Source organism: Notothenia rossii (genome assembly GCF_949606895.1).
Source record: "Notothenia rossii genome assembly, chromosome: 8".
NCBI lineage: Eukaryota > Metazoa > Chordata > Actinopteri > Perciformes > Nototheniidae > Notothenia > Notothenia rossii.
In genome coordinates this window covers 16,066,982-16,089,833 of record NC_136906.1, presented here as the reverse complement: position 1 = coordinate 16,089,833, position 22,852 = coordinate 16,066,982, and the positions used below count along the sequence as shown (strand labels likewise).

General features: G+C 37.9%; 2 protein-coding genes and 1 long non-coding RNA gene across 3 annotated transcripts in view; all 3 read left to right on the top strand.

The window, feature by feature from the left end:
- LOC307014608 (nuclear GTPase SLIP-GC-like) overlaps positions 1-22,036 on the top strand; it is a 29,935-nt gene extending 7,899 nt beyond the window's left edge. Inside the window, exons 20-23 of the mRNA XM_079642627.1 lie at positions 20,295-20,376; positions 20,497-20,582; positions 20,680-20,728; positions 20,841-22,036. Of these exons, the coding sequence (XP_079498753.1) occupies positions 20,295-20,376; positions 20,497-20,570 (156 nt within the window). The 3' untranslated portion in view covers positions 20,571-20,582; positions 20,680-20,728; positions 20,841-22,036. The remainder of the gene's footprint in view (positions 1-20,294; positions 20,377-20,496; positions 20,583-20,679; positions 20,729-20,840) is intronic.
- LOC307014609 lies at positions 1,824-4,226 on the top strand. The gene is made up of 2 exons (XR_013801265.1): positions 1,824-3,324; positions 3,425-4,226. It is a non-coding gene; the product is annotated as an uncharacterized lncRNA (long non-coding RNA).
- The window catches only part of LOC307014607 (nuclear GTPase SLIP-GC-like), a 37,987-nt gene continuing 23,652 nt past the window's right edge, over positions 8,518-22,852 (top strand). Inside the window, exon 1 of the mRNA XM_079642623.1 lies at positions 8,518-8,621. Within this exon, the coding sequence (XP_079498749.1) occupies positions 8,555-8,621 (67 nt within the window). The 5' untranslated portion in view covers positions 8,518-8,554. The remainder of the gene's footprint in view (positions 8,622-22,852) is intronic.

Here is a 22,852-nt window from a genome sequence, read left to right as displayed (position 1 = left end):
TTATTTGGTAAAACTACATTTAAACATAATATAAAATATAAAAATTAGCCAGCTTATGACATGTTTTCAGAAAATACTAACAGTGTTTTTATTACAGTAGTGATTAACCGGGTCAAGCAGCTACAGTGCGTCCATCATGTGCACAGGTAGGTTTTAGTGAAACTGATGATCAAACTGTTAATAAGATGTTAACAAGTGTTTGTTATTAATATTCAATTTCACAACTTCGCTCTTTGTCTCTCTGGTTTACGTTTCAGGGTTGATCAGTGGAGAGTAACAGCAGACGCCAGTTAACCTACCGAGGTTATAAGACAGGAGGCCTCTGGATTGGGTCTCAACCATTTTTTGTATCTCTTTTTACTACTACTGTTTTTTATTGTTAGCATAAGGGGCTGCCCTAATTCATGTCATTTTAAAATCCTTTTAAAAAGCAGTTTGTTGATAATCTTAGGTTTTTACAGCCCATAAAGGAATATCTCCATGTCAATAGCGACCCCCACATCCATCCCACCCCTGCTTTTGTGGGCATCAGCATTTTAGCTTTCATAAATGTACTTTTTAATCCAGTTTTCAGCACACTTTTACTAAACACTTTAAATCTTGGTATTTTTTAACGAACAGGCTTTTACCCGAGCTCAGGCAACAGGACTTGAGAGGTTAACACCTTGGTTTGTACCAATGTTTGGCGATGTAAGAGGACTTACAGATCAACTATGAAACGTTAAACCTCCAGAACTGTTTGCAGAGAAGCTAAGGTCACTTTGCATTAGCTTGTAGCCTCTCTGGCTTGTATCCATCAAGGAAACACTTACTTTAAAAGTAGACTGCTTTATTCAGTGCTGAAGCAGCTTTACTCTCTGGGTCAGTTTGTTTTGGAGAGGAGGAGAGACCTCTGGGAACATTTTGACCATAATGACAAACTATGAGTTGCTATGCTGTCTTCTGTTAAGCTTTGAATGAGATACCCCGGTGAAAAAGTCTTCACTATGCCCGTGTATCGGAAAATAGATATTGGATCTCAGCCACTGCTGTGATGTCACAGAGACGTTTTGCTTTTAATGCTTTAACAGTTGTTTTGTCTTTTTCATATATGTATTTTCTGTTTTGAATCTGTTTATATTCTGTTTAGCATTGTTTGATAAGTTTGGGGTGAAATTTCAATGAATTAATTAAATCTTCAGCTCTACTGTAGGGGGATTTGGATATAGACTAGGCTTCTCACATAATTATTTTTATCTGTTTTCTCTTATTTTAAAGGACAAAACTCACTGCAAATTAATGGTGTTTAGTGTTTTTTCATTCATGTATGAAATCTAGATGATGGCTTATCTGGTTCCTTATTATTTACTCTTTTTTTCCATTCAAAATTATTATTGCATACATGTATTTGATGTGGTACACTCCAATAAACCAATAAAATGCACTTGTATTGCTCATGTTCTTGTTAAAGGATCTATCTGCTCTATGTTTTTGATAACATACATTTCTATTGTTAGATAAACAAATGATTTTCCATCTGCTCTTCCTGCCAAACCGGTTCAGTATAGGTTGCAGGTTTTTTAATGTATAATGAGTAGTAATGCATCATGCTTGTTAATGTCACCAACATGAACTTACTGATTTGTCCCAAAGTTTACCACCATTCTTATCAGTTATGTTTGTTTATTTCTGTTTTCTGAAGCAGCAAAGCCACCCTATAAATATACTAATATCTCTTTGAAGCATGAAATGTGACATCCTTACTCAACTTACTCCAGTGTTGAATGTTCTTTACAATAACAATAGTAAACGTTTACAGTTTTTCTCAATCGCTAAACCCACTATTTAGAATCAAAATTCCTTTCATCAAACCAACAGCACAGCCATCGAAACAGAAAACCATTTCTCTACAACAGTATACCATTTCTCATTGATATCACACAAAATGCAGATGCTAAGCAGTGTTTTGCAAAACAGATCACACAATTCTCTAACTGAAGTTACAATTCTCTACACAAAGATCAAAAATCTGTTGTGTAACTCATGTCTACAAAACAACAAATAATCTTCTCACAGTGGATAACACTTCCTCATAAACTTAGACCATAGCTACACTAATTGACACTTGATGTGCAAAATATTAACACTTGTTATCAGTCAATCAGCCCATTGAAAAAGGTAACTCCATGGAATGTACTGTATACCTTATAGTAATGATGTTACATTGAAAACATTTACATGATAGAATTTGCATGACTGTACTTAAAATATTTTTTTAAATGGTGCCGGTAAAGCTATAATAGTGTTGATATGACTTGCATAGGTCTTTGAGATGTTCATATGGGGAGGATTAGCTATAGCTGATACAACATTTTTACAGTCAGTAATTGTGGTCTTTTCCTTTTTGCACATTGAGAAATGTTTTTTTTGTATTGGGGTGAATTGAGTACTTCACTTCCATGTAAATGAATTGCTCACAGCTGACATCAATGAATTTCCTATAGTAATTGTAATTACTGTAGTGAGAATCCTATAAAAGACCTCCCTCACTTCAGTAAGATGTTTGTGTAAACAAAATGGCTGATCGAGTAGGTAGAGGAGCTCTGAGAGGAAGAAGGAACCCTGTTGTTCAGCGAGGAAGAGGGAGGGCTGATGTTCAGAGAGGAAGAGGGAGAGCTGATGTTCAGAGAGGAAGAGGGAGAGCTGATGTTCAGAGAGGAAGAGGGAACCCTCATGTTCAGAGAGGAAGAGGGAGGGCTGTACGTATGCGTGGTGGAAGAGTTGAAAGGGGACCAATGCGAACAGTAGTTTCGGACAACACCCGTGCAACTATTGTGGACCACGTCATAAACCATGGCATGTCCCTCAGTGAGGCTGGCCAAAGGGTTCAGCCCAATATACCGAGATCAACAGTGGCATCCATTATTAGGATCTTCAGGCACGAAAATAGGTAAGCTACTGTAACCCTTTTTTACAGCACTTCATGCATTTCTATTTTGATGTAGGTTTCGATCACTGTTTTTATATTACAGTACATAACATTCTCAAATATTTATTGATAGAACTGAAAGAGCACCCCGCTCTGGTGGCAGACGAAAGGCCTTTACTCCAGAACAAGAGTCTGCCATTGTTGATATGGTTGTGGCCAACAATGAAATCCGCTTAAGGGAGATTCAGGCCAGAATAATTGCAGACCAGGATGTCTTCAGTAACATTCAGTCTATAAGTGTTGCAACCATTGACCGGGTGTTAAAGAGGCAACACCTCAGAATGAAACAGATCTATAAGGTTCCTTTTGAACGCAACTCTGACCGTGTGAAGGATTTAAGGCACCGGTATGTACAGGTAAGGACCTCAATCACACTGATGGCTTGCCTATATTTTTAGTATGTCTGACTGCTTACAGTAATGTAAAACGGTCCTCTGTTTGTTTCATTTTCTTTAGCGAATGATGGAGCTGGAAGGCAATGCATTACCACATGTTTTTGTATATGTGGATGAAGCAGGCTTCAACCTCTCCAAAGTGAGGAGACGTGGGAGGAACCTTATTGGGCAAAGAGCGACAGTCTTTGTTCCAGGCCAAAGGGGAGGAAACATAACATTGTGTGCGGCTATCTCGACACAAGGCGTCCTTGCTCACATCCCTTTACTGTAATGGGAGCATATAACACGCAACGTGTCCTTGCCTTCCTGGATGTCCTGTATGACGGACTTGTGCCACCAGAAGAGAGGGATCAAGTGAGGTCGGTTCACGTGGTCATATGGGACAATGTGGCATTCCACCACTCTCGTGACGTGAGGGCATGGTTTGAGGCTCATCCACACATGGCCATGGAGTTCCTCCCTCCATACTCCCCATTTCTAAACCCCATTGAGGAGTTCTTCTCTGCCTGGAGATGGAAGGTTTATGACCATCATCCTCATGACAGAATGCCCCTTTTGGACGCAATGAATGCTGGCTGTCGGGACATCTCTGCGGAATCCTGTCAAGGGTGGTGTCGACACGCAAGGAGATATTTCCCACGCTGCCTTGCAAGGGAAGACATACGCTGTGACGTAGATGAGGCTATGTGGCCAGACAGACGCCAAAGAGCAGATCAGTAAAGTTATATAGATCTCATTCTCTGCTTTACTGCTGATTTACATCATTTACCCATGTTATTTTTTTCCAGTGTATTGCTATTCGTCTTTTGTTTCTGTTACGGTGCTCTTCTGAAAATGAGACAATAAAAACAATGGCATAGTTACAGTAAGACTCTGTTTTTCCTATATGTAAGTTTGTTTCTCCCAACTTGTCAGTTTTCCGTTCAGTTTCCAATATCGATAGCTTGAGGTTTGTGTATTGATGATTGTAGTCAGTATTTAGTGTGCCACTTAGTAATGACTGTTCAAATAGTCTTCTCATGAGCTGACAAATGTTTGTTTTTGGAGAAGGTATCTGGTTTTGGAAGGGGTATTTTTAGTTTTGAGTGCCTTAGAGCACTTTGCCAGAAATGTATATTGTTATGGTAGAATGGGTTATTATGGTGACCGGAGTTTCAGTTATGAAAACACATTTGTCTCATTAGAGGACAATTTGTTCTGTTTCGATCGACTTATTCTTTTTTGTGACCAGTATTTTCAGTTTTGGTCATGTAAGTGCATTTTGCAAAAGATATTCAGAGTTATGGCAAGTGTGTTTCTGTTTAGATGGCTATGCTCTTGTTTTGAAGAAATGAATTTAGATTCTAAAAAGTGGGTTTAGCGATTGAGAAAAACTGTAATATAAAAGTTAAATGTTAATTTCTCAGTGTGCGTTACCGGCACCAGACCTAGGGGTAATCTGGACCAGCAGCAAGGGTTACACAGGCTAGGGAGCACTGTGTAGCCAACATATAAACAGTGTATGTGGATTGGTAGAGAGAGGACCAAAGTTAACGTCCTCCTCAGGTCACAGCTTGTTTATTTCTGACATGCGCATGATCTGAGCTCGTGGCTATAGGCTCCCTAATGGATCCAAAGCAGAGCCAGAGCGCCATCTTCTGACGTTACAGTATATTGTCTAAATGTTAGGAGTTCAAAGTGTGTTGGAAAGATTATATTATTAACAAAAAGTAGTGTCTGTTTAAGTAAAACTTAACATATAGCATTTCCAACCTGCTACATTTGCATTATTGTTTCAGAACTTTGTCTTTTTAAAGTGTGTGCAATGGCGATTAGGCTGCTGTTGGTACCAGTATAAAATGTCAAGAAAAAACTTCTGACAAGTAAATCTCCCTCTCCAAGTGGCTTAATGACCTTAAATATAGGCCAGTCCAGATTATAACAAAACATTATCTTAAACTGAATCCTTTGGGACCAAATGACCAGAAATGTTGCTAAAACCATAAAACTAAATGAAAGCAAGTAAGAAGAAAAGTATCTAGAATGATGTATGTTCATGTACTTTAAAGGACTAAAACAAAATCACTTCCATCAAGACCCACAGCAAACCCCAGCAAACCCCTCATGAGATCTTTAACCGTCATGTACTCCCCTGCTGCTTCAGTCAAGGTTTCAGTGTAAATACTGTATATCTTGAGCCAAGAAGGTTTAAATTCAGAATTTATTTTGGTCATCAAAAAACACGATTTGGCATGAAAAAACAAAAAAAGGTCTGTTTTTTTTAATTCATATATGAGAAATAGAGAGATCTAGATGATGACTTGATTGGTTTCTTGTTATTCACTTTTTTACTGCCTATTCTTAATGCATACATGTATTTGATGTGGTATACACTCCAATGAACCAATACAATTCACTTTTATTGTTCATGTTCTTGTTAAAGGATCTATCTGCGCTAGGTTTTTAATGACATACATTTCTATTGTTAGATAAACAAATCATTTTCCATTTCCTCTTCCTGCCAAATCGGTTAGGGTGCGGCTTTTTTAATTTATGATGAGTAGTTATGGAGTCAGTATGCTTTTTAAAGTCACCAAAGTGCTACTTACTGATTGGTCCCAAACTACCTTATAGAGACCTCATGTAGTGTTTGAGAATTGAAGAGTTGTTTCACATTTTAAACTTCTTAATTCTACCCTATGAGGTTAGAATTATACAAACACTTGACATAAAAATACCCACATGATTAGAGAAAATGACAACTTTAACAGGGCATAGGATAAGGGTTTACATTTCAGACACAAATGCAGTTCAAATTGCATTAAAATAACACATGATTAATTTAGTGTGGGAGGAGTAACTTTCTGCACCTATCAGCGGAAACAAACAAAAATGTAAATTGCGTTTTCCAGGTTGGGTTGGGCAGTTATTGGGATACTAAGCGAGAGACTCCTTTAACCTGCTTTTGGCTTCATATCAACAGACTGTACGCTAAAGGTAAGCTTTGGAAGGATTCATATTATTTTGTTTCATTGTTAAGTTTGTAAGTCATGTTCTATATGGAATGCATTGTATGTTGTATGTTAAAGTGTTAGTTTTTCTTGTTTGGTTGCTACCTTTGCCACAGGCTCTTGAAAAACACATTAACATTACATTATTTTCAAAACCAACGCACGTGTTTTTGTTTGTTTTGTAAGGGAGCTGTATATTCTGTTTACGTGGTGCTACCTGTCCATCTGAAGTGACTGCCGTTGACTGTCCGCACCGCTGTGCAGGCGACGTGGAGGGAGGGAGGGAGGGAGGGAGGGATGTAGGGAGGGTAGAGAGAGCATAGGTTCCTGACAGTCTAATCTCCCGACCTGATATATATATTTTTTATTCAATCAATATATTTTTGGAAAGGGAAACTGTGCGCAGACAGGACTAGATATATATATATATATATATATATATATATATATATATATATATATTCATTTATTAAAAATAAATATTATAAAAATTACTTTCTCTGGAGGAAGAAAAAGGCAGGGGCTCAAGCCCACTTTGATATCTGTGTACGTGCCTGGTATGTGTTTTGTACCATGTTGTTCTGTGTTTCTGCTTTAACCCTTAGATGCATGAGTGACTGGACCCACACTCTTCCATAAGTGGGTCTTAAAGGACCCGTATTAGAATAATGTGTTTTTATGCCATTTTTGTCATTTTGGTTAAGAAAAATCACTTGTATAATATTTAATATTATATTTTGGTTCGCATTAGAAATATTTTATATTTAATTTTTTATATAATAATTTTAGACATTTTTTTAAATTTTGAAAAAAACGTTTTGCACATATTGATGCAAAGATCTCCGCTATTTTGAGACCCTCATTCAAAACTCATCTCTTCTCCTCTTGTCTACTCATAGCCCCCCCCTCCCCCCATCAATCAATGCCGGTTGATTAAGTTTGACAGTCCTATACCCCCCCCCACCCTAACCTTCCCTTATATCGTAAAGCAATTTTGAGTCCTTAAAAAGCCCTATACAAATATAATTTATTATTATTATACTGACAGGTATCAGATCTTGCTGTGTAAAATAATCTTCCTGAGAGGTGTCACTTGTGATGTAGTCTGTGTGGTATACAGTGAATGTATTCCTGACAGCCACAGGTGATAAGAATCAAAGGTTCCCATAGGATCTCATAGAAAATGCATGCGGGTCATTTTTGACCCACTTAGAAGCTTGGGTAATACAAAAACTACACTTTCTTAATATGTCAATTTAAAATGTGAATGCATGATATCCAAAACATGTTTTTTGAGAAATAGCTGGAATATGAAATGATAAATTGTAATTACAAAGATACTTCAAGAAAACCACCTCACCGGGTCCAAAAAGATCCACTTATGCATCCAAGGGTTAAATAAATACAAATTGGAACACAGAAAAAAACAAGAAACCACGACCTTAAAGTCATGTTACTCAACTGAACATAAAAGTGTCATTTAGCAGAAAAGTATCCCAGAGGTATAGGCATATTGATCGGGAAAAACAACCGCATTGAGCATTTCTGATTTGGCCCTGAATTTTTCTATTTATCTTATCCCATTATATTATATCCTTAGATTAGTATTATTACTGTTACTGTTTTATTTGGGTGGAATCAAGTTTGGTAGCCTTCAAGACGGTTATAATCACTTTGTTTGGACAGCTAACACTCTGAAAAAAGCAGGAAAGCTAACATCTGAGAATCTGGAACCATGACATTTTTACTTGAACATTTAACCAAACAATTATCAGAAAAGAAAATTGCCAATAGATGTTCTGGCATAGAGTAGTTCATGATTCAGATGTTAATGTCAGCTGTACTTGTGTTTGACAACAATTGATCTTTTATTCTGAATACATTTTTTCACGTTTCATAGATTCCATTCCACTGGGGAACTTGAAAGCTCATTTGTCTGTTGGGGTGTAGATGAATGAAAATAGTAGGTAAGCTTGCAGGCTCCCCTAAAAAGGAATTTCTGAAATTTGTACTCAGTTATTTGTGCTTATCTTGTGATGACACAAATATGTCCTACATGCTTCATATAAACATTTTAATTAGGCAGCCATTATCACTTCAATAACCCTTTATTTTTCTATAAAAATATCAAATCTCTCACAAGTAGTTATTTTGTTGATTAAAACAATTATTTGTTTACTTTCCAGTTGCTATTCTTAATCATGGATGATTTTGTTTGCAACAAATTAACTCAATGGAGACTCACCGAATGGATACAAACATTTAAAGGTAAAGTATTAACATGCTTTTTGTTGGGCAAAAATATTATACAAAGTCGATATGACCTTCGAATACTGAAATATCTGCATATACTTGAAGACACATAAATTGCCTCAACATCGTTACTCAGTAATTTTCTGACATATCCCTGACATACTAAACAATCTTAAAGACTTGTACATTTTCACACAGAAAGGAAACTATTAAATATTAATTTCAGAGTGACTTATTTGCTGTAGCATCTTTTCAGCAGCACTGATATCAAGACTGAAAATAACAAATAACAAAATATGAATATGAATTCAGTTCAGACAACCTTATGAGGCTGTAATGCTCTTTAAAACATATTTTCAACACCTGAACTCACATTTTTACTCCATGCAAAATACACATCTACAGATATTTGCAATTGGTTGACATTTCTTAATTACATTTTTTTTTACAGATCACGAAGTTGACAAGGAAAGTCTTTTTTGTCTGGAAGATCATCACATTGCTGCCTTGATCCCAATTGTGGGACCACGGTCAAAATTCCAAAAGAAACTCATGTGGTTAAAGGTAGTGTCTGCATTTGTATGAATTGGTCTCATTCATCTCAAGAAATATACAACATCTACATACAAAGGAGTATAATATATCTTGTTGACTTTACCATCATTGTATCAAAGTTCTTTACTATTATGGATTTGAGACTATTTTCCTTTCTAACTAGGAGGAACAAAACACAACAAATCTGGAAACATCTGATTCTTCTTTTGAAGTTAGTTGAATGCAGTTGAATTCACTTTTTGTATTGTCATTGTCTGTTCAACATTGTACATGGCCACCTGCTCAGGTAATGATAACTTTAAATGGACCATGCTTGTTATCATTGAACTTGACTCAATCCTTCATGCATTGATATTTGAAGCGTTCTGAGACAGTCCCCTTTAACTGAAGAACTGTGAACTGTTTAATTTGTTCATAGTGCTGTTCATTCAGTTAAAAGAATGCTGAATGTGATCACTTGATAGATAGCCATGTTTCAAGTATATATTATTTTACCTAGAGTTTTGAATGGGAAATGAAATGCAAATGTTGGTGTGTGTGTGAATTGTGACGATGTGTGTTCAAGCCTGTAACTCCCTGTGAGAGGACAAAGAGTCAAATGTTCATGTTCATCCTCAGGTTTGTCCGTCCACCAGCAACACAAATGATAAAGGTGAGATACAAAGTGCCTTATGGATTATATGCAGGTTTATTGATATTTTATAAACAATAATAAACCTGCTATATCTAAACAGTATTGAAAAAAATGTTTTAATAAAAAAAAAATGTTATTTACAAAAAAATTCAACACAAGGAAAGAGGAAGTTGGATCTCCAGGATGAGTCCAGCCAATCACCAGCCAGAAAACGACCACGTGAGGATAAACAAGTTACAAAAAGAGGTATTTATATTACTTTCCAAAATATTAGAAAGTAGGGTTAATAGGTATAATGTGTTTAATGTATTATTGTTCAGCAAATGAACTTACATATATGTAGCAACACAGGTCTTATTAAGTTATAATGGCCTTAGATACCTGCCATCATTCATAAATGATGAAAATGATACTTAATTGGGAATACATCTTAATGGATATGCTGGTTATTGGTTCCTGCTGAATAGTTCTTTACTTTTACTCTTACAGAAGAAGTCATTCTGTCTAAGGTTAAAAACATCATGAGTTGTGTCCTTGATAAACTACCTGACCAAGACGACAAGTTCAACAAGTTCCTGAAGTAAGTAGTGTTGTCAAGCAAGATTTTGACACAATCTTTTAGTGTTTGTTACATTTGTTAATTTGATCAAAAACCCATATTCAAACTCGTGCACCACAGAAATAAAATCAACGATTTGGAGACAGACAAGAGGGAGGTGGTCGGCGTCTTTGGTAGAACGGGGGCTGGAAAGAGCTCTCTGATAAATGCCGTCATTGAAGAGCAGGATCTCTTGCCCTCTGGAAGAATCTGTGCATGTACCTCAGTGATGATTAAAGTGGAGGCTAACATGCGTAATGCAAAGTATAAGGCAGAAATCGAGTTCATTACAAAAGAGGTAAAATAAGCTAAATATGTTTGTTAACTTAGAGCTATTTCAACGTTTATGATGAAGCTGCAAATAAATATATATGCTGACTACACAACATCCATATAATAAAACATATCTTTGTTTAGGAGTGGGAAGAGGAGTTGAATCATTTCCTTGGTGATAATGAAGATCAGGAAAAAGACGAAGATTATCTAGACAGTGTTGAAAAGCTGTCAGTGCTGTATGGAGAAGAATGGAAAGAAAACTCTCCTGAAAACCTCATGAATGAAAAATACTTCAAAAAAAATCCTGAATTTCTCCATTCCAAGAGTAAGATTTTGACAAGGGATACAGTAAGTAAGACTACAACTTATATAATTTCATTAAACTTCTTGATTGGCGTAGTTTTACAACAGAACACCAAATGCAGACGTAAATTGGGTATGTACTCAGGAAAATGGGCTTGATCTATCTGGGCTCGAATAACAATAGCTACAAATTCTACTTTATGCATCATAGGAAAGAAAATATCTAACAGTAACTAACTTGCTTGCAAAAGCCTAGATATTTTAAGGCACTACCAGCTTTACATTTGAAATCATGTTAAAAAAGTCAAACCTAATTGTTCCCCATTGCTTAAATATAAACGTATGGTTTGCTACTTTTTGATTTAATTCAGATGTTGTTTTTTCAGGGATAGGGTTTCAAATGGATTTTTAATGTTATGCTGTAATAATTATTTAAAGTTCCCATGTCATGGCCATTTCTACTGATCATAATTCCATTGTTGAGGTATACTAAAATAGATTTATACTGTGCAATCTTCCAAACTCACATTGGCTTCTCATACAGCATCTCTGTATAGTATGTATTCACCGGTCATCACTGTCTGTTCTAAACGGCTTGTTGGAGCTCCTGGCCCCCCGCTGAGCCCAGTGTGCTCTGGTCGGGACGTTGAGAGGCTCGTTGCTGCGATCTCCGCTCCTCGCAGCAGATCGCATCAACGAGCCTCTCGGCGATACAGCGAGAACAAGCTAAATTCATCCTGAGCACACACAAACACTCCCAGCCATAGTAAAAACAATAAGTGTGGCTTAATATTGAGTAAGAAAAAGGTTTATAACGCTGTGAGAATGGGTCTGCGGAGAGAATTTCTCCGCGATCCCAATTTAGCAGCCCGAAAAAGGTTTAGAAACAGTCGTGGTAGATACCTTGTTTGTTTTAAACATCATAAATACACAAACAACAATGATTGTGTACCCGAATCTCCCGCTGGTCCAAACAAAGTAGGAACAGCATCATTCTTCAGTGCCCTACGCTGTGCATATCCGGCATGAATCGCTGAAAGGTTTGGGAAGCTTTGTTTCGTGAAAGGCTGGCAGAGGGTTTGGCCTCTGGGTATCCCCACGTCAGAGTACCCAGGAAGAAAATGAGAAATCTCCAACGAGGCGTTTTGGGGAGGTCTTTTCTGTGTTAGAGTTTGACTCCGTACTTTGAGGGGTTTTGACTCTGCAGACCGTGTACATGCATAGAAACCGGGTAATAACCGGAAAAGCATGACATGGGACCTTTAACACAATCTTTTAAAGCAATTTCAAGTTAAAGTTTGTGCATGTAAAATAAATGGCCTTGCATTGCCTCTATTATTTATTTTAGGCTGAAGACTTATCTGCAGAATTAGTCAAATACACACGAAGTGAGTCAAAAGACGTGAAGAGGTTGTATTGGCCACTGGTGAAGTGTGTGACTGTCAGTGTGCCGAACAATCGTCTTCTCCAACACGTCACACTTGTGGATCTTCCTGGAAACGGGGACCGTAACAAGAGCAGAGACAAGATGTGGAAAAAGGTGATTCATCCACATGCAATGCTGATTACTGTGGAAGGTTGCACTGACGATGTAACGGTTATTATTTGCTGTATTCCCCTCCAGCTTGTTGGAAGTTGTTCTACTGTGTGGATTGTGGCTGAGATAAATCGAGCAGCTTCAGAAAAAGAATCCTGGGAGATCCTGGAAGAATCCTGTAGCCTCATGGGAAATGGTGGCGAGTGTCGGCAGATTCATTTTATCTGCACCAAGTCTGATATTATTGGAGGTTCAGATGATCAGTAAGTGGTTTCAGATGTCAAAAGTACACAGTTAAATATACCATCCAATTTAGACACTGACGCTTGAGACGGAGATGGCCAAGAGGAGAAACCATGGAAACATTGATTACGTTAACAGGCACATTAGTATCCTGGTTTTGATCGTATTCAGGGATATAATGTTCACTTGAAACATGATCAACCAGGTTATTCATGATCATAACAGTATCCATGTTTCTAAAATGTCTGCATGTGTGTCTTGATTCCTCAACATCTCAGCCATTTATTTCTTTCCTAATGTTGTTGCTTCACAAACACTTTTTGATGCTGGATTAAGCTACTCCATGTGATCACTGGTTATTGAAAGCAAGATCGAGATGCGTAGTGATATGATATCCTGGAATGTATATTCAGTTTATGTAATTCTTCAAATACAAATCTTTTCAAATAGGTCATCAGCTGATGTTCGTGCTCAGATACTGAAAGAAAACGAACAAGCCAAGAGAAAAGTGAACGCAGAATTCAACAAACTAAAAGAAGTTAAGGTGAGTAATATTTGATGATAATCAAACTCAAATGTTGTGTATACCTGCTTTTAAAATCGAAACATGTTTGTTTTTTCAGAAACAATTCGGTAAGGAGTGTTTCAAGGTTTTCACAGTGAGCTCCAAAGAGTTCTTGAAAAAGAAAAGTCTAAAGCGAAATGACACAGGTGATTCAAGTCTCCATAAGTGAGCCCGGATGACAAAATGGTTTTATCTCCTCCAATAAATACTGTATGTAGAGATACTAATTGAGTGTAACATGTAAATTCAAGAATGTAATGTAAGTATATTACATTTTTTACAGAAATTCCCTCACTGCAGGATTACCTGCAAGATCTCAATGACTGGCACTCTGAGACAAGAAACTATGTGTCTGGAGCTCGCGGGATTCTCTCTCTGATTCAGGGAGCCAGTAGCAGAAAAGGGGTTTGATCAATTAAAAACATCTTTCTCTGTCTTTAATATTGACAGAAAATAATAACATTCACAGCAAACAAGTAAGCTGCGTACTCTAAAATGTTGTGTACAAATTGTAAAGTAAAAGACAGACTGCTTACATGTAATGTTACCTGTGGAGCCAACAAGGTATTGGATTTACTGAGTTTGTGTTGCTTCAGAGAGGATGCATTGCCAAATTTATTAAAGGGCTTTGTACGTTTTGTTGTAAGGGCTTGAGAAAAAAAGTTCCATAATGAATTATGGTTGAAATGCTTTAAATAATGAATGTGTTGTGTATAGTTTCAGGCTGAAAAAACGGCTGTGTCCATAGAACTTGAAGAAAATCTGAGTCTTGAACTTGATAAAGTCAGGGAACCCATGAAAGAGACCCTTACAGCTTTTGGAAAATGCCTCAGTGAGGGGGTTAAAACATCACAAAGTTCCTGTGAAAAAGTCTTAAAGTCGGTCCTTTATCCTGTAAGTATTTCACTTATAATTAAATTAAAACAAATGTTTACTCTTGATATGAAAATGTGTCTTACAAAATTTGTTTTGTTTCAGGCAAAGAAAGGTGGTGCATTTCACAGGTCATTGAAGTGTGTAGTTGAGAAGGGTGGCATCCACAAACCAAAAAAAGGGAAATTAATAAACATCAATATGAAGTTATCTTCATGTTTGACCGACAGCATTGACGAGGAATTTAAGAAGACCTTCCCGTAAGAAACGACATAATAATCACATAAAACACTATGTTGGATAAATTGTGTTTTACAATACATTTAAATACATTTTTGAAATAAAAATGTGTTAAGGCTTTATGAATTTAGGCATTTCTTTGTGTTAATATGTTTTAGAAATGAAGGAAACAGGGAACCATTCAACGGGGTCATCAATACGTTTTCACTTGGCACAGAGGAGAAGATGATGAATAAGGAGTGCGAAAATGTCAAACTGCAGCTGATATTTCTGAAGACAGAGGTAAAGGATCCTATTCATTAGACGTTATCAGATATGTTTGTAAAGCCAGGGAGACCGTAGTGGAAGGGTGAGCAATATAATTCAATATAATACATATTGACCCCCTAAGGTTCATGATATACTTTGATATACGAACAAAATAGTATTTTGTTCGCACGAGAAAGTTACCGGTGCGCCAAGTTGGAAGTGGAGCACAGAGGAGACAACCGTTTCATTGCAGACTGTTAAGTTTATGTGGAGAAATGGCAGTGCATATATTATTTGAGATATATTTCAAACTCGGACTTCATTTAGGGAATTTTTTTTGGGGGGGGGGATGTGCATCTCCATCACTGAGGCCGATGCGATGCGCATCTCGATACGTTGCCACGATACAATACATTAACGATACATTTGAAACACCAGGTGATGCGATATGATACGATTCACCCCTGTTGCGATACAGTTCGATTCGATTTGATTCAACATTATGCGATTCGGGGCGATATGATACGATTCAACACGATGCAAAAATAATGATACTTCAATATGGTACAACAGAGGATTTTTGTTTTATTCCTTGTATGCAGCAAATCATACATTAACAAAAAAGTGCTTTAGATATTTGGTTCTCTCTACTAGTACTGCACATCCCATCATGCTGTTTATTTTTTACCTTTTTTACCTTAAAAAACTCAGAGTACAGTACAATTGTATAACACCTCACAGTTAAACAATTTAAGGATGCATTGATTAACAATGTGCAAATAACAACTACCATAGTGCGATGCCCATACAGCTGCCAGCCTGATGTGTTTAACACTCAGAGGCTAACTCACCAGTGAGCAGAAAGCAGTGGTTTCTATATGAACAATAAAGAATACAAATAACCTTTCACAAACAGGTATTTTATAACTGCTTACAGTAAGGAAGACATTTAAACTATTATTGGCAGTCACAGGCTGTTGTAAACTAAACACCTCACTGACAGAACACCTCACTGATGCCCCTTTCACACTAACGCATTTTCAGTTCCGGCTCGGAGCTGGAGCCTGAAAAGTACCGTTTTTTCCTGTTCACACCGCAGCCGCGCTGCCTCTTAGCTCCGGGTTCACTTCCAGCTCCAAAAAATTGTCGGTCTAGAGGCAAGAGCTTCGGAGCTAAGAGGCGGCGTCGCTTACGTCTCTCTTACGTCGAGGCGTGCAAGAAACTAAACCCACCTCCCCTGAACATGGGTCGACTGAAGAGTCTCGTCATGCCTGCCTACAAGCAGTAGTGCTGAGCAAAGTGACTAGAAGGCAACCACACATTTATAAAAAGAAACAGATTTTATAAAGTCAGGCAACACTAACCAGGCTTCGTGTGATTCTGTTTATTTGTACCTTACTTTGACCATCCGTTTGCTGTTATTGAACATTGTGGAGAGAGGCAGACATTTTGTTTTGTATTATAGCAGCTATCGGATGGAATCAATACATGTGCTGCACAGGTTGTCATGTTCGACTATCACAAGTAGAATCATAATGAAAAATATGCCGGTAAAATGTGCCTGTAGAAAACGGGTTATGCCACAATAGGATAGCAATAGCAAGTAGTCCGTTTAGCTTTGGTTGCTATGCTAACATCACCCATTTTATATCAGAGACACTTTAATAACAGCGTTGTGATGCCAAACCGCGTCAATTCAGACTGACACACATTCACTTAAGGGGAATTGGGGATATGTATCAGCTGCTTGTGTGACAGTCAGACAGTGAATATTTTAGAGAGGCCGCTCTAAAGTATTAGCTAACCCGGAGCCAACGGGAGAATAAACTCCTGTGGAAGAGCAGCCAGCACTGCAGTAGTCGGTAAATGCCGCTGAAACACATTAATAAACAATTAACCACGGCACTCTGGAGAAAAGTATAAGCTTGGAGAAGTCGTTATTTTATTTAATCTGACTTTGTGTGATTAAAAGCAACACGATAATCGACCCGACGCAGTCCCCCGTTGTTGTTGTTGTTGTTGTTGTTGTTGTTGTTGTTGTGAGCGCCGTTGGGGAGCAAATCAGCGATGTAAACGGTGACGTCATGATGCAGCAGCGGCTGCACCAGTCGGGCTCTGGGCGGTGTGAACAGAGCGGGAGCAGAAAAGGGAAACCGGAGCTGAACCAGAAAAGCTCTAGCTCGGAGCTAGAAAGGGAAAAGCACCGGTGTGAAAGCCGCATGAGTGATTTAACTCAGTGGTTCTCAACTGGTCGGGCCTCGGGACCTACTTTTTCCTTCGTCAATAGATCGCAACAAAACATTTTGAACCACTCAAATCTATTCAACAAAAAATCCTGCAGTAATATATACGCTTTGCAGCATACAATATTAATTAAAGTGAAGTACAGTGCATATATCCCTTATATCCCTTCACAGAACTAAATAATGCTTTTAAATAAGGTTTAATGAGATGATGGAATCAAAGCTGAACTGTATAACATAAAAAGGCACACATGCTGAAAACCTAACCCCAGAATTGTCCCCCAGGAGATTTTTGAAATACTAACATATAAACTACCCATTCTGGTACACTCTGAGAAGAAAATAAATAGACGTATTACGACGTATTAATAATATGTTATGCCATTGTTTGTTTTTCACTTTGTTTTGACAGCTGAACTTGCTGCTCCACACAGAGAGAAGAGCAAAGAGGAGATAGTCTGTGTGAAATACTTTAAATTGTGGGTAAGGGTTCTGTGAACTGTATATCATCAAACCGGGGGTCATATTTCATTATGTGTTCATTTTTATCTGAAGTTGTACCCATGGGTGTATAAAAAATAGTTCTACCGCAAAGTTATTCTCCGTGGGGACTTCCGGCAACAATCTTGATTCTGATTGGACAGAAGACTCGACAAAACATCAGCAAAGATATTTTATTGAGAAGATGATCACTACTTGACAGAAGTTTTCAAAACCGTTTATGGTCTCCAGTTCGGTGTGTTTGTGTGTGTCCGACACCACCGGCATTTGTTCAAATGACCATGAACAGTAAATTACACAAATCTGGTTCTCCATAGTTGTACTGTATGTGTATTCCCAAGTGAAAGAAATGTGTTTAATCTTAATCTCGATGTAGTGCTATAGTCCTGCCAGAGTGCACCGGAACGAACGACACTATCATAAACAAATGCCCACACACACACGCACACGCACACACACACACACACACACGCGCCTTGGCGACCGGACATATTCTTCATAAAACTAATAATATGGCGTAATAATTGGGAAAGTGCGCACGAGAAAGTATCTTGTGCGAACGAGAAAGTATATCGTGTGCACAAATTAAAGCGTGGCCTTGTTTTATTTAAATTAAGGCCACGAATTACATCTTGTGCGCACTAATTAATAAAACGTGGCCTCGTTTTATTTATTTTTCTCTCTATGAACCCTCCAGGGCTCCATATTCAGTGATGCAAATTAGTCGCTTTTCGGCGCCTCCCGCTTTTTTAACGCTGATTTGGGTGACTTGTGTAATTCGCGGAGAACCGAAGAGTTTTCGTTTTGGGGGTGGGGTCCGTCGGTCCGTCCGCCCGTCCGTCAGTCCGACAAAACGGACAACTTTTCACTTAAAAAAAGAAGAAGAAATCTAGACTGCAAAATAATTAAACAAGCGAGTGCCTGTTTTTCCTGGCCAAGGGCAGGTTCCTTGAACACAACACGAGCGTAACGTGTCTTCACGTGGTATATATCTCGTCGGAAAGGAGTGTAGACTAGAGTGCTGACGGAGAGCACCGGAACGCCGCTCCAGCTCTTCAAATATCGCAGTACCCATAAGGAGCCGTACACACCGCAGTGTTTGCGTGGCTGTCTTTAGTTGTAAGCACAGTGGCAATCTGCTGTTATTAGCATCTTGTTAGCTAGCTATGCTAAAGAATTTAAAGAGCTTTTCTACAACCAGGTGGAAGAGAGCTCTCTCCTGAGAGGCTCAAATAACCTCAGCTCAGTGAGGTTAAGGCACACCTTGATATGATCATTATAATTATTAATGAGACATTAGAGTCTAAATGAAAAACAGGTATAAAATACAATATGACAGTAACAAAAGAGTTGTTTAAAATAACAAGAATAGAGTTTAAAAGGGGAGTGATTTGTAAAATATCCAAAAAGAAGAATCTGCTTACAGTTCTGTTTCATATGGGTGTTGAGAGATGTATCCATAGATCTCTTCAGGTTGCTCTCAAAGTGCACCAGATTGATGCTTTTAACTTCAATATTTAAAAAAGAATCTTCCTGGGGGAGCATGCCTCCGGACCCCACTAGAGGAGGTAAAGTCCCCCCCCACTTAAATCATGTTCACATGGATAGGATACTTAATACATTCGCACACATCTTCTGTCCATATCTTTCTGCCACAACCATGCACGTGCGTGCGTGCATGCGCGAGTCATGGGAAAATATCTGGATTAAGAGGTTGCTTTTTCTTTGCACAGCATGAAAGAAAGGCCAAATTAATGGGCTGTGATTTTAGTTTTTTTAAGCAGTTCAATCATTTGTACGGCCCTCAGAGGATGTTGTAAAAATTGAAAGGAGAAAGGTTCCCCACCCCTGCTGTAAATAATAATAAAAACCCTTGATTTATAACTTAACATCTCTGTCTCCTATTGATCTGAGTATATTATAAAGAATAGCCAGTTCATTGAAGCATTATAGCACAGGCCTGTCAGATGGTATATTACGCTGTTTTTTTTCTGCTTCGAATAGTTCTCTCTTTTTTCACCATACGTGTGTTTGCATCCCTGCATATTGATCAGTCAACATATTAATATATTGTACTGGAATAACTCGTGAATTGGAGATGGCTTTGAAAAATGTACTGCAGCTGTAAAACGGACCCTGCCCCAAGTCATGAAGACACACTCAAGATTACAATAGCATATTCTGATATTGGGCAAAGTGCTGGTGAACAGGTCCTATCAGTTTGAATAATGTACTGCTTTTCCAGGTAAAATCTGGAAAAAATTAAGGGAATGATCAGCCTTGTTTGTAACCTATTGATCTTAAAATATGTTCGATATTTGCTTCGCATTTTCCCTCTAAGGAAGAAAAAATGAAAACAAACCTCAACAAACTCATCCGTGAGCAAAAGAAAACGATCTACAGCAGCCTGACAACAACAATCGAGGAGACCATGAAACCATGCTATGACAGTAAGACAGAAGATCATTACAGACATAGAAATACACTTCTACACATTTTTGTGTTGCAAAATGTTTATGTCAACATGTTTCTGTTTTATTTAGGAGCAAAAGAATTTGAAGGAGAAGGCACGCTGAGAAACATGAGGGAAACTATTGAAAAGCACGTACGTGGTTCTAAGGACGGCATGTTTGCTCAGGCTAAAAACAACATGGTGAAAAAGCTGAGAGACTTGATGGTTTGTCACATTTTATATTTCGTCTTACAGAAATAATTCTTCACTGAAACATGTTGGGCTGCACATATCAATGTTTATCATTTACAAAAGGACTTTTCTTAATTCAAGGGAAATTCAACTAGGAACACTGCAACACAAACATACATGTCCAAAGATGTCAGTTTTAAGTGATAAATATTTCAATGCTGATTTAGATGGAGATCTTGGAGAAACTGGAGAGCACGATGCAGGAATCAATCGAGCTGTCACTCAAAACAGATGGTGTCTCCATCCCAGGTAAAGGAAACATAACAAAATCACAAACAATACTGTACATTTGATCGTAATTAAAAATTCGATATATTAGTGTATTAAGTGAATCCACTTGTTTGAAACAATGTTATTTATTTTTTTCAGATGTTAGTGATGAGCTTAAGTTGGTAAAGAAATACTACAATGACCTGAAAAGAACTGACAGAGTGCCCAGATGATGCAATTATTTGGTAAAACTAAATTTAAACACAATATAATATATACAGTATATATATTTTCTGGATTATGACATGTTTTCTGAAAATCCTAACAGTGCTTTTATTACAGAATTGATTAACCCGGTCAAGCAGCTGCAGTGCGTCCATCATGTGCACAGGTATGTTTTAGTGAACCTGATGATCCAAACTGTTAATAAGATGTTAACAAGTGTTTGTTATTAATATTCAATTTCACAACATCGCTCTTTGTCTCTCTGCTTTACGTTTCAGGGTTGATCAGTGGAGAGTAACAGCAGACGCCAGTTAACCTACCGAGGATAAAAGACATGAGGCCCCTTGATTGGGTTTCAACCATTTTTTTTTTCCGTTTACTTTGAGTGTTGTTTAGTGTTAGCATAATGTGGTGCCCTAATTCATGTCATTTTAAAATCCTATTTTAAAAAAAGCAGTTTGATGATAACCTCATGTTGTTCAGTCTATTAAGATATATCTGCATGTCAATAGCAACCCACACATCCACCCCACCCCTGCTTTTGTGCGCATCAGCATTTTAGTTGTCTGCCAGAAGCTTTCATAAATGTCGTTTTTAAATCCAGTTTTCAGCACACTTTTACTAAACACTTTAAATCTTGGTCTTTTTTAACGAACAGGCTTTTACCTGAGCTCAGGCAACAGGACTTCTTGGAAGATTTATTTCCGATTCTAGGACGACAATCAGAGGTTAACACCTTGGTTTGTACCAATGTTTGGCAATGTAGAGGACTTACAGATCAACTATGAAACTTTAAACCTCCAGAACTGTTTTCATTAGCTTGTAGCCTCTCTGGCTTTTATCCATCAAGGAAACACTAACTTTAAAAGTAAACTGCTTTATTCAGTGCTGAAGCAGCTTTACTCTCTGGGTCAGTTTGTTTTGGAGAGGAGGAGAGACCCCTGGGAACATTTTGACCATAATGACAAACTATGAGTTGGTATGCTGTCTTTGATTTGTTTTGAATGAGATCCCCCGGTGAAAAAGTCTTCACTATGCCCGTGTATCGGAGAATAGATATTGGATCTCATCCACTGCTGTGATGTCACAGAGACGTTTTGCTTTTAATGATTTAACAGTTGTATTTTTTAAATATGTATTTTCCGGTTTTTAATCTGTTTTTATTCTGTTTAGCATTGTTTGATAAGTTTAGACTGAAATTTCAATGAATTAATTAAATCCTCAACATTGTTCACAGCACTACTGGAGGGTGATTTGGATGTAGACTAGGCTTCTCAAAGAACGATTTTGATCTGTTTTCTCTTATTTTAAAGCACAAAACTCACGGCTAATTAATGTTTTTTTGTGTTTTTTTCATTCATATTAGGAGAAATAGAGATATATAAATGATGGCTTATCTGGTTCCTTGTTATTTACTCTTATTTGATGTGGTATACACTCCAATAAAACAATACACTTGTATGTTCATGTTAAAGGATCTATCTGCTCTAGGTTTTTAATAACATACATTTCTATTGTTAGATAAACAAATAAATGTCCATTTGCTCTTCCTGCCAAACCGGTTCAGTATAGGGTGCAGCTTTTTAAATGTATAATCAATGTATAATGTTACATCCCATCTAAGGTCTAGGGGACCTGGAGACAATAACACACAACCAATACAAATGAGGGAGTCAGCATAAAGGTTGACAAAAAGGTTTATTCCTTATATACCTAGAACTGAACATAAATACTCTTTGTGTGAGGAGGAGGAGGAGGAGGAGGAGGAGGAGGAGGAGGAGGAGACGACAAAGGAGATTGTGCCAAACAAAGTAATTAATTATAACAAAACCAGGCCTATCTCTACATCTATCCTCTGAAACAACAACTAAAACAAAAACCCTCACGTGATGAGAAATGTACAGGGTACCCCAGACTCACCTAACTCTTCCACCTCTCAACACACACACATTCACAAAAGTCAGAACAAACAAAGTAGAATGAGTTTCTAAACACTGCAGTCAGAAACAGGCCCAGAGAGAGCGAGAGAGAGGGAGAAGACTTCCTGGGTGCCTCCTTTATGGTCGGTCCTTGCTGCTGATAGGCCAGCTGAGGGTGAGAGGATCCAATCAGCCGTCAGACTCAGGTGCACATGCAGGTACTGATCAGCTGCTGATTAGCTGTGGAGAAGACAGGGATAAGAGAGAAATACAGGAGGGAAGGAGAACCACACAAAGCCTGCCTGGCACGTATCAAGTGGTAATGCAATCATGCTTTTTAATGTCACCAACGTGCTACTTACTGATTGGTC